This window comes from Temnothorax longispinosus, chromosome 3 (assembly GCF_030848805.1).
Source record: "Temnothorax longispinosus isolate EJ_2023e chromosome 3, Tlon_JGU_v1, whole genome shotgun sequence".
Taxonomy (NCBI): Eukaryota; Metazoa; Arthropoda; class Insecta; order Hymenoptera; family Formicidae; genus Temnothorax; species Temnothorax longispinosus.
In genome coordinates this window covers 382,412-403,468 of record NC_092360.1, presented here as the reverse complement: position 1 = coordinate 403,468, position 21,057 = coordinate 382,412, and the positions used below count along the sequence as shown (strand labels likewise).

Sequence of the window (21,057 nt, the reverse complement as noted above, 5' to 3'; positions counted from 1 at the left end):
TTTAAAGAGTGAAAACAAGATCGGCCCCATTTTTTTCGCATTCGATTTTGGTCATGAAGTAGGTACCAAACGAAAGGTCTCGTCAATCTGATTACTGATATGTCAGTCTCAGAGTGTACCTATTTACCGTTCCAGAGATATTGGGCTTTAAAAATTCCAAAACCAATAGATGATGCCTGTTATGAACGTTCTCGGTAATGTCAATCTCGGGGTAGGATATACGACTCGGGACTCGGGTCAGAGAGAATAATCTTTATTGTCTTTTTGAGGAGACCGATAGCTTTCGTGGTCTCTGCGCTACTGGTTTCGCCGGTTTTGGAATTTTTGGAGCCCGATATCTCTGGAACGGTAAATAGGTACGCTCTGAGACTGACATATCTGTAATCAGACTGACGAGACCTTTCGTTTGGTACCTACTTTATGACCAAAATCAAATGCGAAAAAAATGGAGCCGTTTGCCTATGAACACTTGTTCTCACTCTTTAAGTTGATGACCTTTTTATAACTCGAAAATCAGCCAGCCTTCTGTCCTATAGTTTAGTTTGTACTGTTTGTTTTTTAATTTAGTTAATATTTTTTTCCCTTAACACATTTGTTGGGGTAGTTTGTAATACGCGCCCAGACAGAGTGTAGCGCGTAGATCGTGCGTAGGTAGCGTGCGCGTAGCAAGCTTGTGATTGGCTATACCGTGAGTGGCGTTGCAGTAAGCGGGGGCACGTGACTTCTTCTTGTCGGTCATTGTACAGAAGAAGTTTCCGTTTCGTTACAGCCCGCTCGAGGAACATTACAGTCCTATACGGATTGATTATTAAATACACGTAGTTACTATTACAAGTACGGGCGGTGTTCAGTAATTTCTCCTGCCTCCTTTCCTCCGCCCACGGCCTACATTCGGCCACATATACAATTGTTGTGTTTTCTTATATTCCGGGAGATTCGGGGTATTCTACGGAATTACTCTCAGTATCTATTACAAGACCTTTTATTACAGAACGGTACAGTATAACCTCGTAGCTCACGAGCGACTGCGCGACTCGCTTCCGTTGTTAAAGAATATATATGATATAGCGTCGCACGCCTGGCGCCACTGCATTACTTCCTACTGTGAGGGCGCGAAACTTAAAAGAATAGTTCTATTTTTTACAACAATAAACTGGCGACGAGGATTGAAATTCTACGTCGGGGGAAGAGGTAGAACGTGCTGGAATACGATCGTGCACGTGCGGCAGCCATTAAAAGTCGGGTTCGAGTTTTGTGCGGTCTTTATTTTCTGGTGCAAGTACAATGGCTACAGGGGATGCAGTCGTTATAAAAACAATTCCTACCACGTTGGAGATCGAACGTTTCGATCCAACGAAAGGACTGTGGACACCATGGCTATTACAATTTGAAGGGGCCATGAAAATTTTCAATATAGAAAATGAAGCTCGTGTCCCATATCTTCTTCACTACGTTGGTTCAGCACCGTTTGCAGTGTTATACAACCGATTATCGCCTGATAATCCGTACGAGGCCCGGTATGACGTCATTAAGAAGACGTTACAAGAATTTTACGAGCCGAAACCACAACCAGTGGCAGAAAATTACAAATTAATGACCCGGAAGCAGCAGGAAGGCAAATCAATTATGGATTACGTCGCTGCGTTACAACAGTTATCGCTCAATTGTAAATTGGGAGACGCACTGATAGTTCTTAGGAACGTATTTGTGTGCGGAATTCGAAATAAACGAATCCAGAACAGACTGTTGGAAGTTCAGGATATTGGGGACATCACCTGGGAGAAGGCGATCCAATTGGCATCTACGATGGAAACCTCGGAAAAAGGGACAAAGCAGATCCAGGGCGAGGAAGCTACAGCACTAGTCAGCACGGGTGCAACGAAGAAGAGGATCCCGTCATACCAAGATAAGACAAAGAAATTTTCAAACGCGAATAGTAAGAGTAGCGTTGCGAAAAAGACCGTGCGTAATAAAAATATCACTTGTTACCGGTGCGGTAAAGATCATTTTGCGTCGGATTGTACGCTCGATAGAAATATTAAGTGTTTAGCGTGTGGAAAATCAGGGCACTTAAAGAAAGTTTGTAAGTCGCGTTCGGATAGTTCGAAAGGTGTCGATGTTCTTAATATCGATCAATCTAAATTTTAGAAGAAAATGTACCAAGTGATTCGCGTTAATAACAAGAATGTTAAGTTCGAAATAGATAGTGGATCATGCGTGACATTAATGTCGGAATCTCAAGCGAGAAAATTGTTCAAAGGCGAAAGAATTTTTCAAACAGATATGAATTTAGTTACGTACACTAGAACGCCTATTCCATTGTTAGGATACATTAAAGTTAAAGTACGAAATGGTAAGACAATGCGCAGATTACGATTATACATCACGCAGGTTGATAGAGAACCAGTATTAGGGCGAGAGTGGATTTCTCAATTAAAGTCAATAACTATTTTTCCTTCGATGAAACAGATCACAGAGTGTGATAATTCAGGAATACGGTCATTACTAAAAGATTTTCCGAACATTACGCTTCCAACGGTGGATAAGATTTCAAATATTCAGGCGAGATTAAATCTCAAGCCTGGGGTTAATCCGGTATTTCTCAAGGCGAGAACAGTTCCATTTCGTTTACGTGAAAAAGTTGAGAAAGAATTAGACAAGTTGGTTCAATTAGGTATACTTGAAAAAGTAGATTATGCAGATTGGGCGACACCGATCGTACCAGTTCTTAAGAAGAACAATGAAGTTCGAATTTGCGGGGATTATAGTGTAACCCTTAACCCAAATTTTAATGTCAATATTCATCCTTTGCCAACGCCTGATGAATTATTTACTCAAATGGCGGGAGGTAGAATCTTTTCAAAAATTGATTTAACTCAAGCATATTTACAGTTAGAAGTCCGACCGGAAGACAGGGAATTACTTACATTAAATACACATAAAGGATTGTATCGTCCTACACGCTTTATATTCGGTATTGCGTCAGCACCAGCAATTTGGCAACGTACGATAGAGTACATTTTAAAAGAAATTCAAGGAGTAGTAACTTTCTTGGACGACATACGTATTTCAAGTAGAAATTTAAAAAAACATTTGCGTACACTACGTTTAGTTTTCGAACGATTACATAAGTACAACATACGTATAAATTTTGCAAAGAGTGAATTCTTAATGAACGAGATACATTACTGCAGTTACGTTATAAATAAAGACGGGTTAAGTAAGGCTTCAGATAAAGTCGAGGCAATTTCGAAAATGCGCCAACCGTCAAATGTTTCTGAACTTCGTAGTTTCCTTGGGATGATACATTACTATGATCGATTCATTCCAAATTTAAGTTCGATTCTTCAACCCTTGAATAGATTATTACAGAAAAATGTTAAATACTATTGGTCCGCAGAATGTGAAAAAAGTTTTCAAGCTGCGAAAGAAGCTTTTGCCAGTCCTAAATGTTTAGTTCATTTTGACCCTAGATTACCTATTACGTTAGCTACGGATGCTAGTGCATATGGGGTCGGCGCAGTTTTGTCACAGTTTATCCGGATGGCTCAGAGAGAGCAATACAGTACGCGTCACAGACATTGTCAAAAACGTAACAGTCATATTCACAAATTGACATAGAGGCTTACGCGATTATTTACGTAGTTAAGAAATTTCATCAATATTTACAAGGTGCGAAATTTACACTAATTACGGATCACAAACCGTTAACACAGATATTTTCTCCTACGAAAGGTCTACCTTTTTATACAGCTTCGCGTATGCAACATTATGCATTGTTTTTACAAGGTTTCAATTACAATATTAAATACAGAAAGTCGGAGCAACATGCAAATGCGGATTGTTTATCGAGATTACTAATTCCGCGAGATTCAAACGAATTTGAATGTGATACAATAGACGATTTTCAGAAGATCACTTTTGAGACATTACCGATTACAGCAGAACAAGTTGCGAAATGTACGATACAGGATAAAGAATTGTCCAAACTTCTTATTTTTCTTAAATCAGGTAAAGGTTATTTTAAGAATAACAAATATTTTACAGTTCTTTTAGAGGAATTTACATTGTTAAACGGAGTTATATTTAGAAACCATAGAGTGGTAATTCCTTTTCAGTTACGAAAGCAAATTCTTAGAGAATTGCATGAAGGTCATTTCGGTATAGTGCGTATGAAACATTTAGCACGAAGTTACGTATGGTGGAATAAAATCGACAAGGATATCGAAGAAATTTCAAAGAATTGCGTGAATTGTAATAGATTCAAGAATAATCCACCAAAGATAAACCATATATGGGAACCAACGGAAACTCCATTTGAAAGAGTACATGCGGATTTTGCAGGTCCATTTTTAGGTCACAATTTTTTAATCTTAGTTGATGCGTTTACAAAGTGGCCAGAGATACATATTGTTAAAAACATTACATCGCAAACAACTATAAATATTTGTAGACAATATTTTTGTACTTACGGTTTACCCAAATATTTTGTTACGGATAATGGTAGAAGTTTTACTTCAAATGAATTTACGAATTTCCTAAAGGTTAATGGAATTTTACACAAGCTACAGCACCATTTAATCCAGCGACAAACGGACAAGCGGAACGTTATGTTCAGATATTAAAGAATGCATTAAAACGTATGCAGAGTACTTATACAAGTGTACATGTAGATTTACAGCGATTACTTTTACAATATCGAAATACACCACATGCGAGTACAGGAAAAACACCTGCAGAAATGTTATTTGCGCGAAAAATAAGAACACGTCTGAATTTATTACGACCATTCGAAAAGAAGTATCAAGCGCAGGATACACCAATTTCTTTTACGGAGGGAGAAAGAGTGAGTGCGAGAAATTACAGCGGTATATATAAATGGTTATTTGGTAGAATTTGCGAGCGATTAGGTACACTTCATTACAAAATACGGTTAGATGACGGACGCGAGTGGAAACGTCACGTTAATCAGTTAAGGAAAATAGGTGAGAATACTCCTAGTAGTCCAGAAGACTACATTACGTTAGATTACACTCCGCCAGAGAATGTGCGCGGAAATACAAATGATTGTGAGGAACGCGGAAGTTCCAGTGATACAAATGTACATGATAGCTCAAGCGATAGTGATAGTTCTACATTAAGGAATAATTCGAATAGTGCAAATGTTACGATAAGAAATGCGAGTGAGAGTTCCGTTACAACTCCACCAGCACCTTCGTATTCTCCTTTGTCTCAGAGTGACAATTCTATATTATATTCGACTCCTACAAGTTCTTTCCAGGCCAGTACGCCAATACATACTCCTCTGTTAAAACCTCACTGAAACCAGTTCCAGAAAGCCTCACTCCCAAGAGACCCTCACGAACAGTTAAGATTCCCGAACGTCTTAGGGATTGCGTAATGCCAAAGAAAATGAAGTAGCAGAAGTATACTTTGTTAAGTGAGGGGAGTGTTGGGGTAGTTTGTAATACGCGCGCAGACAGAGTGTAGCGCGTAGGTCGTGCGTAGGTAGCGTGCGCGTAGCAAGCTTGTGATTGGCTATACCGTGAGTGGCGTTGCAGTAAGCGGGGGCACGTGACTTCTTCTTGTCGGTCATTGTACAGAAGAAATTTCTGTTTCGTTACAGCCCGCTCGAGGACACATTACAGTCCTATACGGATTAATTATTAAATACACGTAGTTACTATTACAAGTACGGGCGGTGTTCAGTAATTTCTCCTGCCTCCTTTCCTCCGCCCACGGCCTACATTCGGCCACATATACAATAACATTTGTTATAGTGATTGTGCAGTAGAAAATCTGAAAAAATAAATGTTTTTAAAGAGTAAAGATAGTATATATTTTGAAATATATGTATTTTATGTAAACATAACATTTAAATTTATTTGGTTTATTTTAGAACATGCCAAAAACACCGTTTCATAAGCTTTCCAAGAAAGTTAAAAGGCAGAAAGTGAATGTTGAAGTTGTAGAAAAACTCAATTCAACAGATTCTTTGATTGAATTCGATCAATCGCATATTCAGCAAGCACATGTTTCCGTTAAAAAAGCCAAAATTCCGTAATACCAGATTTTCTTCATAATCAAAAAGAATCTGAACTTTCTCATTATTCTTAACTTTTTCATCATTCTGAACTTTCTCACCATTCTGAATTTTCTAATAATTTTGATCATTTTGAGTAGGGGAGACCGGGGCTAACTCGACATCGGGGCAAACTTGACACTAGACTTTTTGCTAATTTAAATCTATCGCAGAAACTTGTTTTTCCTACTGTAAATGCGTCTTTATGTGCTGGTATTATCAACGGGATTTGATGACATTCTAAGTTATGGTGTAATTTTTAGCGCGACATAAGCGTTTTTGATGGTAAAAAGTAATTTTTCTGATCTCTCGAAAATTTTTACTCTTTCATTGAGCTTTACTCTTGCAAACCTATATGTAAGTGATTTTCATGGGAAATTTGATGCTCTATATGAATCCGATAATTGTTTTTGGATATTTTCAAAATTTTCATGTTTTTAAAGTGACAAAAGTGAAAAACGACGTCCGGGGCAAAGTCAACACCACGCCGTTTCGTCGGCTCCCAGTAACAAACGATGCTTGTCATGTAGCCGTATGGCTCATGACAAATGTATGCGCACGTTCGATCGCGAGTTTACCTGCATTAATTGTTTTTCAGACATGAGTTTAAATGAAGATAATTGAAAGTTCAACAATTTTTTATCTCATTATTTTAAATAATTGTTCTAGCTACTTTATTCCGAATTTTTGTACTTTTTAAGTACACGATAAACAATGTATTTTCATTTTCAGACAGCAAAAAATAAGTTCCAGATCAAATTGTGTCGATTAGACAAAGTGTTGAGTTTGCCCCGGTGGGGTGTCGAGTTTATTCCGGCATTTTTCAATTCGAAAATTTGTCTTTGCGTCACTTTTCCTTTCCTAGCGGCAAAACAAAGCGACATACAGCAAAACTTTCTGAATCAATTTTGTATCTGAAGGAACATTCTTTAAATATATACCATTGAATTTGCCTAAAAATTTTAATTAAATATTAAAAATTGCCTTTAAAAAAATAGTGTCGAGTTAGCCCCGGTCTCCTCTACTCTGAACACTTTGATTTCGAGAATAACGATAATTATTAATTATAGAGATATACTTAACATTAAGGGGATGCTGGAGCCGTCTGTTTTACCGGCATTTTTTGTCGGCACGTAGCGTCGTATTAATTTGACAGAATTAAAAATTCTTCTCCAGAATTGCAGTACATACATTAATGATTCGGGGGAACTCTGATTTTATATAGAAAACGAGAAAAAATTACGGAAGTACAGATTTTCTTATTCTACTTTTATCCCAATATGGCGTCTCGATTCGAGTTGCGGCGAGCTGTCAACTCGTCACAAGATGTATTTCATATAAGAGATATACCATTGGTACGAACGCAAAAACAAGTTCCCCCGAATTGCACAACAAGAAAAACATCGATAAACCCTCCAAATCAAGATTTGGAAGCGTAATATAAAAGTATAATGTCGACGTGCATCGTGCGTATGTGTGCGTGCAATGTAGCGTGCTATCCTTGTCTATATCTTTGTCTATACAAGGACAGATATAGTTCGCCGGTCTTCTTTACCGACGCCGATCGAGTTCGGCTACGGCTCCAGCATCTCCTTAACAGACACACCGGCAAACGAGGCTCATTCAGATGACAACGATGATAACTCTGAAAATTGCGAGAATAGTGATAAGAACAATGAGAACCAAAAGAACGATGAGGAAAAAAATTTCCCACAAAGATATTTTATAAATTTATAAATTTATATTGTATAACATTTACTGTAATTAATATATAATTAATTATTTTATTGCCACTGTTAGATTTTATAAATGTTTTATAATGTTTTATAAATATAAAGATTTCTTTTAACATATGTATAAAATAATTTATCAATAAATCAATAAAATTGTAAATCAATAAAAAATTATAGGTATGTTTTTTATAATTTAATGCTTTTAATTTTCCCTTAAAAAGTATATTTTAGTATTTATTAATGGCTACGTAACAAGGCTTGCTGCAATTTGGCGTCAACCTGTGTCATCAAGATTTGCTCTGTATTTGGTGCCAATTTGCTGTTAAGTATTGTTCTCAAATCTTGTTTGATATTTGATATCAATTTGGCGTCGGGTTTTGTCAACAAACTTTGATAGCAATTTGTCAACAATTTGCTATTAGATTGCTGGCAAGCTTTGCTCGGTATTTGGTATCAATTTGGCGTCAAGTTCTTTCGTCAAGGTTTGCTCGCAATTTGGCACAAATTTGCTGTCGAGCTTTTGTTGGCAAGCCTTGTTCACAATATGGCGCAAATTTGCCGTTGAACTTTTGCTGCCTTGTTTTGCTCGATATTTGGCGTCAATTTGGTGTCAAGTCATGTACACAAGCTAATTGCTAGCAAAACACAAGCGTATTGCAGACACAGATCGCACCGGATTTGTCGACAAGTTTTGCGCGTATTTGGTGTCAATTCGGTTACAATTTGCTGACAAATTGTTTACTGGGACATTAGCGACAAAATATGCGCAAGGTCTGCGCAGCGCTGTCTAATGATAAATTGGTGCAAAAATCGAGCAAGGTCTGCACAGTGCTGCCTAACGACAAATTGGTGGCAAAAATCGAGCAAGCTTTGTATAGTGTTGTCTGATGACAAATTAGCGGCAAAAACCGAGCAAGACCTATCACAATTTAACGATATATTATTAATTATATATTTTTTAATTCTTAAATTATATATATATATAAGCAATATATTATATATATATATATATATATATATATATATATATATATATATATATTGCTAAAACAATAAAAAAATTACTGAATATAAAGTATTTTTGAATACTTTTATGCTCATTATACACTGTTCCTCGTTAAACGCATTAAATTAAATGAACATTGAACAGATTTTACAGATTAAATAATGAGCACGCGCGGTCATATAGACTAGCCATAACATGGCTATTACACGGCGGCTTAAAATCCGATTTAATAACTATATATACTGTATATTATCCAATCCAAAATTTTTGCAGCCCCACCGCTACTCTCAATTTTTGTTTACTCAGCGCCAGTAGTTCTTTAGCTCTTCCGCTGGTCTGCTGTTTTAAAAATTATATTCGTATATCCAATTCAAAATTTTATTATACTCTTTTTAAACTGAATTTGTTTCTTAAGATGATTTTTGAAAAATTATATATTTGCGCTGGTTATGACATATGTAGACTATATATAGCACTTACATTAAATTAAGAAGTAGTCTACCACGTAAGGCAGTTGGCTCACGATCCCGAGGTCCCGAGGTCCCGAGTTCGAATCCCACCAAGGTAAGTGTGTTTTTCAAATACAAAAAAATATTTATAATCATAGACTGCATCTTAAGAAACAAATTTAGTTAAAAAATAATAATAAAATTTTGAAATAAATATAATTTTTCTATTTTTTTGACAGTGTTGCGTATTCCTTGCACGGTTTTTTAGCATAATTTGTCGTCGGACAGCGCTACGCAAAGCTTGCTCGGTTTTTGCCGATTATTTGTCGTCGGACAGCGCTACGCAAAGCTTGCTCGGTTTTTGCCGATTATTTGTCGTCAGACAGCGCTACGCAAAGCTTGCTCAGTGTTTATCGACAATTTGTTGGCAGACAACGCTAGACAAAGCTTGCTCGGTATTTGCCGACAATTTGTTGGCAGACAACGCTACACAAAGCTTGCTCGGTTTTTGCTGTCAATTTGCTGTCTGGTTATGTACACAGGCTTTGCTTGCAAAACACGAGTTTATAAAGATGACACAGATGGCACCGGATTTGACACCAATCTTTGAACGAATTTGATGCCATCTTGGCGACAATTTGCTATCAAATTGCTTACTGGGTATATATAGACTAGATTTTTCGCCCGCGCTTCGCGCGGGCTCAGAATTTATTCCCCTCTCCCCAAACTCACCCATTAATTAGGAGCACCAATAGAACCCCAATTTTCAACCCCATAGTAACAATCCTCATAAAATTAGTAATCTTTTGGTACCAGTTTCATCAAAATCATCAACAAAAAATTAAAAAAATTTTGGCACCGGTTTCAAGAAAATCGATCCATTAATAAAAAATTATCTATTAATGAAAAATTAAACTTATCTTCCAAAAATTTAAAAAATTTTGGCATTGGATTCAAGAAAATCGGTCAATTAATACTTATTATTTCTCGAAATTTGAATAATTTTCAAACCGGTTTCCAACAAAAATTGGTAACAAAAAATTATCCATAAAAAAAATTTAGCTTGATATCTCAAAGTTTGCTGAAATTGAAGCAATCACGTACATTTTTTTTAACAGAAATCGGAAACCCCTTTACTATTAGCAATTTTTCTAATTTAATTACATTCTTTAGTTCTTTCTACTCCTATTTCATATATAATTTTTTAAGATTCGATCAATTTTATTTCCCGAGAAAGGACCCCGGGCCCAGCCATAGGGAAAATGGATCCCGGTTGACACTGCAGTATGTTGTACTTCATAATCTCCTGATCAAAAGTGTTAAGGGGCACAAAGTCCGGAACCATCTACTTTTCGAGTTATCAGACGTTGAACATGGTAAAAATGAGGATATTGGGGACATTCTATTTTAGAGTATCCACGGCAATAATTCTTTAGGGTCGCATTTTTATGTGTGTGTGTGTGTGTGTGTGTGTGTGTGTGTGTGTGTGTGTGTGTGTGCGCGTGCGCGTGTAAGTGCGTGTGTGTGTGTGCGCGCGCGCGCGCGCGTGTGCGTGGGTATGTGTGTGTGCGTGTAAGTGCATGCGTGTGTGAGTGTGTGTGCGCGCGCGTGTGCGTGGGTATGTGTGTGGGTTTGTCTGTATGAGCGTGTGCGTGCGTGCGTGCGTGTGTGCGTGTGTGCGCGCGCGCGTGTGTGCATGTGCGTGGGTATGTGTGTGTGGGTATGTCCGTATGAGCGTGTGTGTGTGTGTGTGAGCGTGTGTGTTAGTGTGTGTGTGTGTGTGTGTGCGCGCGTGCGCGTGCGTGTGTGTGGGGGGTATGTCTGTGTATGTGCGTGTGTATGTAGGTGTGTGTGTATATTTTTATGATCAGTGCACCGTCGGCATTAGCATCACCCAATGTACACAGCGTGGACATCTGTCAAAGAATAACGCAGGTGTCCTAAGGCCAGCTCAGCGAAAACAGAAACCTCGCGTAGAGCAAAAGGACAAAAGCTGGCTTGATGTTCAGTACGCATAAAAACTGCGAAAGCAACTTATGTTTGACTGTTAGACGCCGTGCCGTCGTAAGCGGTGAGATCCTGACAACGGGCAGAGGCGCCGTACGGCAAACCGGGCTTGTGCGACGACTGGCCCGCGAGAGGACCGGCCGCCTAGTAGTGTGTCACATTGTTTTGAGCCGTTCGACTCACGAGACTCCTATTGCGGGTACGGCCGCCTCGGCGGCCCGCGGTTGGCCGTAGCGGCCCCAGGATCGCGGACCGATCGAAGGATCAAAAAGCGACGTCGCTATGAACGCTTGGCCGCCACAAGCCAGTTATCTCTGTGGTAACTTTTCTGACACCTCTTGCTGAAAACTCTTCAAGCCAAAAGGATCGATAGGCCGCGCGTGCTTTCGCAGTCTCTATGCGTACTGAACATCGAGATCAAGCCAGCTTTTGCCCTTTTGCTCTACGCGAGGTTTCTCCTCCCTGATCTGGCCTTAGGACGCGGGGCACGACCTGTGGCACCCCGCCGCGACAATGATGCTAATGCCGACGATGCACTGATTACATCTACATTCACACGCACATACACAGACATACCCCCCACACACACGCACTCACACACACACACACACACACACACACACACACACACACACACACACGCACACATTCATACAGACATACCCACACACACATACCCACGCACACGCGCGCACACACACACGCACACGCACACGCTCATACAGCATACCCAGACACACATACCCACGCACGCGCGCGCACGCACGCACGCACGCACTCACACGCACACGCACACGCTCATACAGACATACCTACACACACATACCCACGCACATGCACGCGCGCGCGCACACACGCACGCTCATACAGATATACCCACACACACATACCCACGCACACGCGCGCGCACACACACACACACACACACACACACACACGCACGCACTTACACGCACACGCTCATACGGACATACTTTCACACACACACACACACACACACACACACACACACACACACATACACACACACACACACACACACACACACACACACACACACACACACACACACACACACACACACACACACACACACACACACACACACACGCACACACACACAAAAATGCGACCCTAAAGAATTATTGCCGTGGATACTCTAAAATAGAATATCCCCAATATCCTCATTTTTACCGTGTTCAACGTCTGATAACTCGAAAAGTAGATGGTTCCGGACTTCGTGCCCATTAACACTTTTGATCAGGAGATAAAGTACAACATACTGCAGTTTCAACCAATTTGACCGGGATCCATTTTCCCTATGGCTGGGCCCAAGGTCCTTTGAAAAATTTTGTAACCGGTTTCCAAAAAGATCGGTAACAAAAAATTATACATTTTATGGCAGTTCCCGGGAAATTCTACCCCTGTTTTATATACAATTCTTTAAAATTCGGTCAATTATTTCTCGAAAAATTAGAAAAATTAAAAAAACCGGTTACCAGAAATTGGTAACAAAAAAATATACACATAATAACACTCCCCGGGAAATTCTACCCCTATTTCATATACTTTTGGTAAAAATTCGGTCCATTGGTTTTCGAGATCATAGCGAACCAAAAAAAGGCTACAAACTCTGTCTCTTTATTATAATAGTAAAAATTAAAACAAAATTGGCCTTCACCACACATCCTTTTTTTCGGTCATCCTTATCGAGTAGAATAAATTTCGGAACCGGTTTCCAAAAAGATGATCGCCGCGGTAACGAAAAATTATACACTTTATAGCATTTTCCGGAAAATATATATATTTTACCCCTAGTTCATATATAATTCTTTAATTATCCATAAAAATTATCCATAAAGAAAAATTATCTATAAAAAAATTTTAGTTTGATATCTCGAAGTTTGCAGAAATTGGAGCAATCACGTACATTTTTTTTTAACAGAAATTGGAAACTCCTTTACAATTAGCAATTTTTCTAATTCTATTACATTCTTTAGTTCTTTCTACCCCTATCTATATGTATAAGTACCTGACCCGTCTGTATGTCTCTCTGTCATTATACATTTTATGCATGGCAATCCCCGGAAAATTATACTTCTGCTTCATATATAATTCAATCAAACCAGTAGGAGTCTTAACGTGTATCAAATTTATTGGCAGATTTTTTTTATATTTCTCAATCATTAATTATTTTATCATAATGTAGATACAATGTCCAGTGGTACGTTACTTCGTTGCAAATACAAAAAATGATCCTGTTCCTCTTGCAAAGAGATACCAAGGCGTTCACTATGAATATTGCTGGACTATTCGTGGAATCGTTATCTTTCAAAATAGTGTTAAATGTAAAATATATTTTATAGATAGATAAAAATAAAAAGTTATGTGTTATTATAGTTACTGGTGAGCACGGCAGTGTCGTATTTCACCGTTCTTTATTCGATGCAGAATTGATGTAAAGCAAATCAATTGATATAGTGTAGTGAAATAATGATAGTGAAGAAACTAATTAGCACACTAAAACGAATTACATACTATAATCTAAAAAGTTGTATTGACCGATAATCTCGATAAAATTGTAAGAACTCCTTAATTGTAAGAAAATATAAAAGTGTTTAAAACGGTCATGTGTGTTTACAGTAAGTTAGCAATAATATATTAATAATTGATATATGTATATATCGATATATAGTATATATCGCACCATAAAGAAAAACAATATCACAACTCAAAAATTCACAGTTTTCGGGAGAGAGGAAAAACAAATAATTCAACTTTTTATTAAATTGTGAGACAACTTACGCAATTGCAATTACGACATTTTGTTATAATGAAACTTATACTGTTTTTTTGAAGACGTCTGCTGTGATTCACTTGTCAATTCACTTATGACATTATTCATCCAGCGATTGCAACTTAATCGGTTTAAAAGAATATAACGATACTTCTGAGGAGAACGTAAAATTTGGAAAAATATGAAAACATCTAAAGCAAGTGGTGTTTATAGCAACACGTACATTGAAAAGTGTATTTAATAATAATAATAAATTACTGGCCAATATATCGATATGTATAACTGATCGTTTCCTCTAAAATCAAAATGTAACTTATGAGTTCACGCACTACGAAACGAACGAGACGCGACAAAACGCGCTACTGAAAATACGCCTGCGCGATTCTTTGTCAGGAGATACATTTAGAAAAGTATTTTTCTTTCCTGAGAAATAAACGTTCAATTACATTGATCGCTTAATCGCTTATTCCCAGGTCCCGCGCGACGTTGCTAAAATGCGAATGTTCCGATCTCAAGGTAAACATTTTGTTGCATTTTATATACATCGCATTACCTTAAATTACATTGATCGCTTAATCGTCGACCTATTCCCAGGTCCCGACGTTGATAAAATGCGAATGTTCCGATCTCACGGTAACATTTTGTTGCATTTTACATCGCATTAAAAAAATTGGGCAATTTACATTAAAATTTAAACTAAATAAATAAGGGAATACGCAACTGCAAACTAGTCGAAAGAAGAAAATAGGCGCATCGATCCTTTCGCTGTTACATGCATGTATATGCTCGTGGAGAAATGATCCGTATAAATTCTTTACATATTGGTCTCAATCGGTATCTACTACTTACATTTGGTCTATGGCCTTATCAGCAATCTAAACTCGTTCAATTCCAATTAGTTTTGTTTCTTAGTGTTTTGGCAACATTTATTTTATTTCAGGTACGTAAAGAGAGAGAGAAGAGAGAGAGAGAGAGAGAGAGAGAGAGAGAGAGTTTTAATTCCATGATATGGGACTTTAATTACAAAATAAAAAAAATTATTTTTAGCAATTGACTTTGCAATTTTACATATATTAAAACTATTATATCATTCAAACTCAATGTTGTGTATATTACACATCAATATTAATATTATAATACACACGCGCATGTGTGTATTACAGAAAAAAACAAAATTTATAATTTTATACTTTGATTATTTAAATAGATTTCTAATTTAAATTATTACATATTGAAAAACAATCAATTAATGACTTTTTCTAATTGCATAAGAAAATAGTAATTTTAATGGAAATTTCGGTAAATAAAAAATATCTTTTTGCAGCTCACAACGTTTCTGACTTCACAATGTACTCCGGATCTTCTTATCAATGTTCTTTCTTCTGCATTATTTTCTATTACTTTTGTGATTAAATACATTTTATTTTGTATTAACCTTGAAGTCGTAAGTAAAACATACAAGGTGACGATTGGAAATTGCTAAAATTAAATAGATGTAATTTTGAGTAAACAGAATAAAATAAATCAATTACATTATATTATAAAAGTATTCATTTTCACACAATACAATATATACTTATGTATACATATATGCATATATGTATATATGTGTAGAGGAGACTGGGGCGAAGTCGGCCCCGGGGCGGAATCGTTTTTGCAATTATCTCGAAATCTGTATGTTGTGTGAACTCGCCATTGATACTGTAAACGCGGCTTATATGGTGCCCACGTGACCAACGGAGTTTAGTAAGGTTACGTGCCATGCTGTGATTCTTATCGAAGCAAACGTGTTTTCGCAGGTCGAAAGTAAAATTTCTTTCGCGTCGAAAGTTTGTAATATCTTAAGTATTATTGTCTCTCTGAATCTCAAAGTAAATGATTCTAAAGAGTAATGCATGCTGTGAACACGAATCCAGTGCAGTTTTTTTTACTCTTTCATTGATTTCTATTATTTTATAAGCGACCAAACCTAAAACTTGTATTCGGGGCAAAGTCATGACCAAGCTAAAACGAAGTCAAGAAAGTTAAATAATATGTGCTGCGTATGCACGGAGATAATAGAAAACAGAGCCGATGAAAAACAGTGCTCGTCAGACTCTGTTTTTACATGCTTTAACTGTTAGCAAAAAAAAAAATTGATTTTCTTGAAATTATTTTCTGCTTTCCATTTTTCTACTAAAAAACAATAAATAAAGTGTATTCTATTAATTTTTATGATCAAACTTATGTATCTTTATTCAAAATCCAGTCCGAGAATGAAGACACGACTCCGCTCCGGGAATTTTGACTTTTCGATTTTTGCACCTTTGTCGTTTTTGCTTTATACCGGTTGAACAAAGCGACGTAGACCAAAAATGCCTATATAAATTTTGTAGCCAAGAGTTCACTCTTTACAATGGTATACTATATTTCACTAAAATGATTTATTTTGTTGTTAAAAATCGGCACCGAAAAAATTCGGCCGACTTCGCCCCGGTCTCCCCTATACGTATATACACTTCACTTCACTTCTTCTAGTAATAATAATAATATTTATAGTTATTTTTATTAATATTTATTTTATTTAATATTATTATTAATGATAAAAATATTATTAATAATTTTATCTATTATTATTAATATTTATTATTAATGATCAATTATTTAATTAAACTATTTAATTATTTAATTAAATTATCTATTAGAATTAAATGTTTTCCGTATAAGATTTATAATTTGTTAACATTAACCTATCGCCATAACGTACGATGTAGCCGTAATACACACGTACAGGAAATGACAAAATAAAATCAGCTTTGCAGTAAAAATCAATATCACCTGACTTGAAAAAATCAATGACAGATGACAAATCAATACCCGTGTAGGTGTAGTTACTGGACTGAGAGAGCAAGTTTTATGTGATATCATTGGAAAACTTTCATCGCTCGTAACTCAAAAACTATTGCAGCCTCAAAATTTTTTAATTAGAATTTTTACTCTATTTTACCTTTAGAACACAATAATAAAATATTATATGATTGTGAAATACCCTGATATATATATATATATATATATGTATATTTGTAAGAATAAATATGTATATTAATTATGTATAAGAATGGCCAACAATTCGACTGATTGCATAGCTCAAAGATTTATTTAAAATAATTATTTGAACTGACAAAATAATCGAAACGCTCTTCCAAACTTTTAAACTTATAAACGCTATATAACATTAATAACTATAACTATGCTTTCGCTATCTTAAGGGGATCCTAAAGCCGTCTGTAATACCGGCTTTTTTTCTTAGCACTAATCTTTTAATTGACTTTATAGAAATGCAAAATTCTTGTCTAGAATTAAAGTACGCATCAAAATCTAGGTCATGGTGGTCAAATTTATATCGAAAACGAAAAAAAATTAATATTTTTGTTAATTTTTGGTATACGTGACGACAATATTTGCTTTGTACAAAAATTCCACGATAAATATCCACAAAATTAGACCGGCATGACCTAGGGACAACATTTAAGAACAATATCGTGCAATTAGATCTAAGATTGAAAACCTAGAAAAAAAGATTACTTTATATAACTTTTATATGTGCAAAAGCACATTCAGGTTGACAGGATAAGCAATATTGCGTGTGGCAAGAGATGGCGCAGTAATCGAACAAAGACAGATGCCTCTCGTTAGACAAGGACAGATATAGATATATGACAAGAAAACAGAATTAGAAATGTTGACATTACCGACGTCGAGGAAGTTCAGCCTTCACTTTAGGATCCCCTTAATGATTATATGTATATCGCTGAATCCTGCAATCAACCAGATTCTTTTTTATTTTTTATAATATGTCTTTTTCTATATTTAAAAATAAAAACTCTCGCACTACATGAGACATATGATGCGCACTTGCGCAAATAATGGGATTCCAGAGTTTCAATTTATTCCATTCTATTCCATTCTGTTTACTCATTACAAAAATAATAACTATTTAGTTTCAGCAATTTCTCGACTAACATCCTGTATATTATGTATTATATATATTCACGTGTGTATGTGAATAAATATTTCCGAGAGATAAAATTTTTAATATAATATAAATACGATAATACTTTTCCAACATGATAAAAAAAAGAGCATGCGATATTATTAAAACGACAGATAAAGTGTTTGCTGGATCAACTGCAGCATATTTGTAACGAACTAACTGATAAACGTGAAAGCAACATCATGAAACAGTACGCCAACGGTGCAAAACGTTACACGGCTATATTTACATGTAAGATAACTGCTTTCGATTTCAGTTAAACGCGAATTGTTTGTTATATTTGGAGACTTAACCAGCGATTTTATAATGGATTTTCTTAATTCTTTTGAAAGAATTCATTTTTAAACATTTTTCAGTGTCTGCTATATTGCTCGTATTTGCTTTATTATTATATCCAATTTGGCCGCGCATTTTTGACATCTTACTGCCTATGAATGAAACTCGACCACATATTTCACCACTGTTTGTAACAGAATACTTTATCGACCAAGAAAAGTATTTCTATTTGATTAGCTTGCATACAAACACGGGCTTTACCATAGGGGTTGGTGTAATGTTAGCGACAGGAACAATGTTCATAGTTTACTCACAGTATGCATGTGGAATGTTTCGAATTGCCAGGTAAACATATAAATATAAAATCAAATATAAGAAAACTCTATCGTGTAAATTTGAAGAGACCTATATAGTTATGGCAAATAAATCACTTGCAGTTATCGCGTTAAACAAGCAATAACAATTGAAATTCTGCAAAAAAACAGCTTGAAGAATGAGAATTTAATTTATAAGAAATTAATTTATGCCGTGGATATGCATCGCAAAGCTATGAAGTTGGTATTCATACAACAGTAATTATACAACATTTATAATGATTGATAATATTGCGTATAGAATAATGTTTTCTTTCTTTTGAAGATTCTCCGAATCGATAATATCTAGATTTAAAGTAATGTTCTCCTCGTTGATAATAGTCGGGGTGATTTGCGCGAGTCTGAATTTTTTTCGGGTACGTATCGCCTTCTTTTAATAATATATTTAATAACAGTAACGAGACCAATTATTATTAAATTTCCATCAAGAGTTCTAATTTATTATTATTTGGTTTAACGTTATTAATTTAGTTTTACGACAATCATTAAGATGCACTTGTACTTTAGATTTTTCAGATGGTATCCCTTAGCTGTGACGTTAAAGAACTTTCGTTACGATTAATATTTTTCATCATCCATTTTTGTTACATGTTTGCAGCAAACTATCTCGCACAGGAAATTGCGAATCACAATAATGATGTATTTACCACTGTGTAAGGATAATATGTATGTAATATAATTACATGCGCATTTATATCAATCAATGGAATAAAAAAATACAGTTAAGGTCTCTGTTCACTCACTGCAGCCATCTTGAATTGATGACATCAAAAGCGAGAAAAATAGGTGTATGGTGTATCATGAAAATTCTTACGACGTATATTAAAATAAAAATGTTTTTCAATAAAATAGCGTTTGTAATCGATAGAATATACCAGAAACTCCCCTTTTGTTAGCGAAATATACATGTCGAATTGAATTGTACTTAATTAAGGACGAAAACAAGCCATCCTTAGCCGATAGCTGCCAAATTGAAATAAATATTTACTTTCACATATTATAAACAGGAGTCTTTGGTATACCTATACTTAACACTACGACAATTATTTTAAATATAAAAACACTGCACTAAAACGAAAAATAACGTTGTACGTCGAAAGAATAGTTTAGTTACGCTTTTCAGTTCACAATTTTGCAACGTGTAACACTGTTTGTACTCTGTCAACGTAGACTTGGCAATCAAGCCAATAGGAGTCTTAACGTGTATCAAATTTATTGGCAGATTTCTTTTATATTTCTCAATCATTAATTATTTTATCATAATGTAGATACAATGTCCAGTGGTACGTTACTCCGTTGCAAATACAAAAAATGATCCTGTTCCTCTTGCAAAGAGGTACCAAGGCGTTCACTATGAATATTGCTGGACTATTCGTGGGATCGTTAGAAGGTGCTGCTACGGTAAGAAGAATATCTTTCAAAATAGTGTTAAATATAAAATATATTTTATAGATAGATAAAAATAAAAAGTTATGTGTTATTATAGTTACTGAGCACGGCAGTGTCGTATTTCACCGTTCTTTATTCGATGCAGAATTGATGTACAGCAAATCAATTGATATAGTGTAGTAAAATAATGATAGTGAAGAAACTAATTAGCACACTAAAACGAATTACATACTATAATCTAAAAAGTTGTATTGACCGATAATCTCGATAAAATTGTAAGAACTCTTAATTCTAAGAAAATATAAAAGTGTTTAAAACGGTAATGTTTACAGTAAGTTAGCAATAATATATTAATAATTGATATATCGATATATATATCGCACCATAAAAAAAAACAATGTCACAACTCAAAAATTCATAATTTTCGGGAGAGAGGAAAAACAAATAATTCAACTTTTTATTGAATTGTGAGACAACTAACGCAATTGCAATTACGACATTTTGTTATAATGAAACTTATGCTGTTTTTTTGAAGACATCTACTGTGATTCACTTGTCAATTCACTTATGACACTATTCATCCAACGATTGCAACTTAATCGGTTTAAAAGAATAACGATACTTCTCTGCTCCCGTACAGCGAATTTTGCATATAGATTTGTAACACTATTATAAGCATGTATAGGGAACACATTAGGCATACTTTTTATGGCACTTAACTCAAAATCGAAATTTTTTGAGTTGTGACAGTATTCTTTTTGGGGTGCGATATGTAAGACTAAGCGATTACCATTTCTCTAAATGGTTTAACATAACTTATGAGAGCACGCATCATGCAACGAAGAGACATATATGTTATTGCGTTACTGAAAATTGGCGAAATGCTTGTGCGGCTCTCAGGGAATACGCAA

The 21,057-nt window shown here is 35.8% G+C and overlaps 2 protein-coding genes across 3 annotated transcripts; both read left to right on the top strand.

Annotated features, from left to right (window-relative positions):
* Positions 1 to 1,284: 1,284 nt before the first annotated feature.
* Positions 1,285 to 6,064, top strand: LOC139809429 (uncharacterized). Its single transcript, XM_071772323.1, has 7 exons — positions 1,285 to 1,962; positions 2,149 to 2,848; positions 3,401 to 3,565; positions 4,048 to 4,344; positions 4,938 to 5,183; positions 5,282 to 5,397; positions 5,900 to 6,064. The coding sequence occupies exons 1-7, from the start codon at positions 1,285 to 1,287 to the stop codon at positions 6,062 to 6,064; spliced, it is 2,367 nt and encodes a 788-aa protein (XP_071628424.1).
* An 8,643-nt stretch (positions 6,065 to 14,707) lies between these two features.
* On the top strand, positions 14,708 to 20,717 carry LOC139809981 (uncharacterized). 2 transcript variants are annotated; one of them, XR_011731225.1, is made up of 9 exons: positions 14,708 to 15,014; positions 15,399 to 15,518; positions 18,221 to 18,338; positions 18,464 to 18,728; positions 18,821 to 18,937; positions 19,023 to 19,113; positions 19,356 to 19,410; positions 20,026 to 20,158; positions 20,244 to 20,717. XR_011731225.1 is itself a non-coding variant. In XM_071773311.1 (9 exons), exons 1-9 carry the CDS (start codon positions 14,847 to 14,849, stop codon positions 20,295 to 20,297), a joined length of 1,212 nt encoding a protein of 403 aa, XP_071629412.1. In that variant the 5' UTR covers positions 14,729 to 14,846; the 3' UTR covers positions 20,298 to 20,717. The 2 variants fall into 2 exon arrangements, 1 of the variants encoding a protein (XP_071629412.1); XM_071773311.1 differs by having other exon boundaries at positions 14,729 to 15,014; positions 19,265 to 19,410.
* The last annotated feature ends 340 nt before the right edge of the window (positions 20,718 to 21,057 follow it).

Excerpts from the sequence above, each read along its gene's own strand:
- LOC139809429 (XM_071772323.1), top strand. The coding sequence starts at position 1,285 with ATGGCTACAGGGGATGCAGTCGTTATAAAAACAATTCCTACCACGTTG. Across the intron at positions 1,963-2,148 it reads GTAGCGTTGCGAAAAAGACC|AAGAAAATGTACCAAGTGAT; the intron begins GTGCGTAATAAA and ends TCTAAATTTTAG. Across the intron at positions 4,345-4,937 it reads AGTACATGCGGATTTTGCAG|ATGACGGACGCGAGTGGAAA; the intron begins GTCCATTTTTAG and ends AAATACGGTTAG.
- LOC139809981 (XM_071773311.1), top strand. The coding sequence starts at position 14,847 with ATGCATGTATATGCTCGTGGAGAAATGATCCGTATAAATTCTTTACAT. Across the intron at positions 18,339-18,463 it reads TTACACGGCTATATTTACAT|TGTCTGCTATATTGCTCGTA; the intron begins GTAAGATAACTG and ends AACATTTTTCAG. Across the intron at positions 18,729-18,820 it reads GGAATGTTTCGAATTGCCAG|TTATCGCGTTAAACAAGCAA; the intron begins GTAAACATATAA and ends AATCACTTGCAG.